This window comes from Austrofundulus limnaeus, unplaced genomic scaffold (genome assembly GCF_001266775.1).
Source record: "Austrofundulus limnaeus strain Quisiro unplaced genomic scaffold, Austrofundulus_limnaeus-1.0 Scaffold15, whole genome shotgun sequence".
Lineage (NCBI taxonomy): Eukaryota > Metazoa > Chordata > Actinopteri > Cyprinodontiformes > Rivulidae > Austrofundulus > Austrofundulus limnaeus.
The window spans coordinates 4,118,158-4,119,692 of record NW_013952417.1 but is presented as its reverse complement, the minus strand read 5'-3'; the positions used below and the strand labels follow the sequence as shown (position 1 = coordinate 4,119,692).

The following is a 1,535-nucleotide window of genomic DNA, read 5'->3' as shown; positions in this document are numbered from 1 at the left end:
ATATAACTTTCTGTTAGAAATAAGAAGAGTTCAGAGCAAACCTGTGTCATGTGATGGAAGTTCACACTGYTCCTGAGTCTGCTGCTGCTCCTGCTGCTGCTGCCTCCTGGCCAGTTTCTTCATCTAAAACAAAAACACACAACACCACGATTCAGAAGTATACCAAACATTTAACAGCAAGTATTCACAGTGAGGTGCAGGGCCCCTGCCAGTGAGGGACATGAGCTCACTTTGTGAGGAAATACGACGATAGTGTGCTCTCTGTGACATGTCATCAGTTTCTTGTAAAATAAAATAACTCAACTGGCTTCGATGCAGAGTGCAGAAAGAGTGTTTTCATTTGCTGTGCATGTGACTCTGTGGGACTTTTTTCATGATCAGCTTCAAAAACTGGCAGAACACTAATTTATGAGGATTTCCTCTAAAAGTGAAGACCGACTCAAGCTCCTCATACATGATTTATTAAGGTTAAAACACATTTTTTAAAATTAAAATAAAAAAAATTAGGGTAATACAATGCATGTGTGTGTGTGTGTGGGAGAGAGAGTGTGTACTTTACTTTGGCTCTCTGGTTCTGGAACCAGACCTGCACAACACGAACGCTCAGGCCCGTCTCTGCTGCCAAGGTCTCCCTCACCTTGGATCAAAATTCCGCAGGAATAAAGTTTAAAAAAAAAAAAGGACAGAAAATGCAGTCATTTTGAAGGTAATGACATTTATATCATCTCACTGATCTGCCACAGAAAGAAAAAAAAAGACTGCGAGAATGAACTGAATTTTGTGATACACTCAGATATAATTTCCTCATGGTTGTTAAAACTTGTTTTTTCATGATCCTGCTATGAAACAAATATCTGTCTAAAATCTGATATTCATTTGTATCACCATCTGTTTGACAGCTAAAATGTTCAGGGTCTTTGCAAAGAAAATACAACTAGAGAGTTTAAGAAATTTTCAGTTTTAGCAAAATATTTGACATTTTAAACACCCATCTCTTACATTTAGGTTAATATTTTCTGAGGTGGTGCAGAAAATACATGTTTATGTAAAGCAGGAAGATACAGAACAAACTCTCTACCTTTCGACAGGGCTTCGATGAAACTTCGTAGGACGCCTTGAAGGTGCGTCTCTGCTGAGTGGTCAGAATGGTGCGAGGCCTTTTGGGACGTTTGCTGTCTGGATTGTCTGCTCTGCCTCGCCTGCCTGCAGTCCTTTCAGATTCCTCCTCTTCGTCATCATCACTTTTACCTGGTGAATGGTCAGGATTACACAGACATTCAAGTTAAGGTCAAATATTATGTTCATGTTCAGTTAGTTTATTCATTTAAAAAAACAACAACAACATAAATTCAACATGCAATAAAAATACAAATCATAAATTAAATGAAAGGTAGCAGAAGAAGAAGCAATCTTATATCTGCCCTTTTCCTCAAATAAATAAATTCAATCAAAAATAATCTTCAGCTTACAAAAATAAAAAAGTACAACAAAAGGTTTTGTTAAACTGTCAATGCAAAAGAACAATTTCCAGAATA

General features: G+C 37.4%; 1 protein-coding gene across 2 annotated transcripts in view; it reads right to left on the bottom strand.

Annotated features, from left to right (window-relative positions):
* lmx1a (LIM homeobox transcription factor 1, alpha) overlaps positions 1 to 1,535 on the bottom strand; it is a 20,596-nt gene that overhangs the window by 5,492 nt on the left and 13,569 nt on the right. For both annotated transcript variants that reach the window (XM_014002956.1, XM_014002957.1), the window contains exons 4-6: positions 1,079 to 1,248; positions 560 to 637; positions 42 to 123 (exon numbers count right to left, since the gene is read on the bottom strand). In XM_014002956.1, coding sequence (XP_013858410.1) covers positions 42 to 123; positions 560 to 637; positions 1,079 to 1,248 — 330 coding nt within the window. The remainder of the gene's footprint in view (positions 1 to 41; positions 124 to 559; positions 638 to 1,078; positions 1,249 to 1,535) is intronic.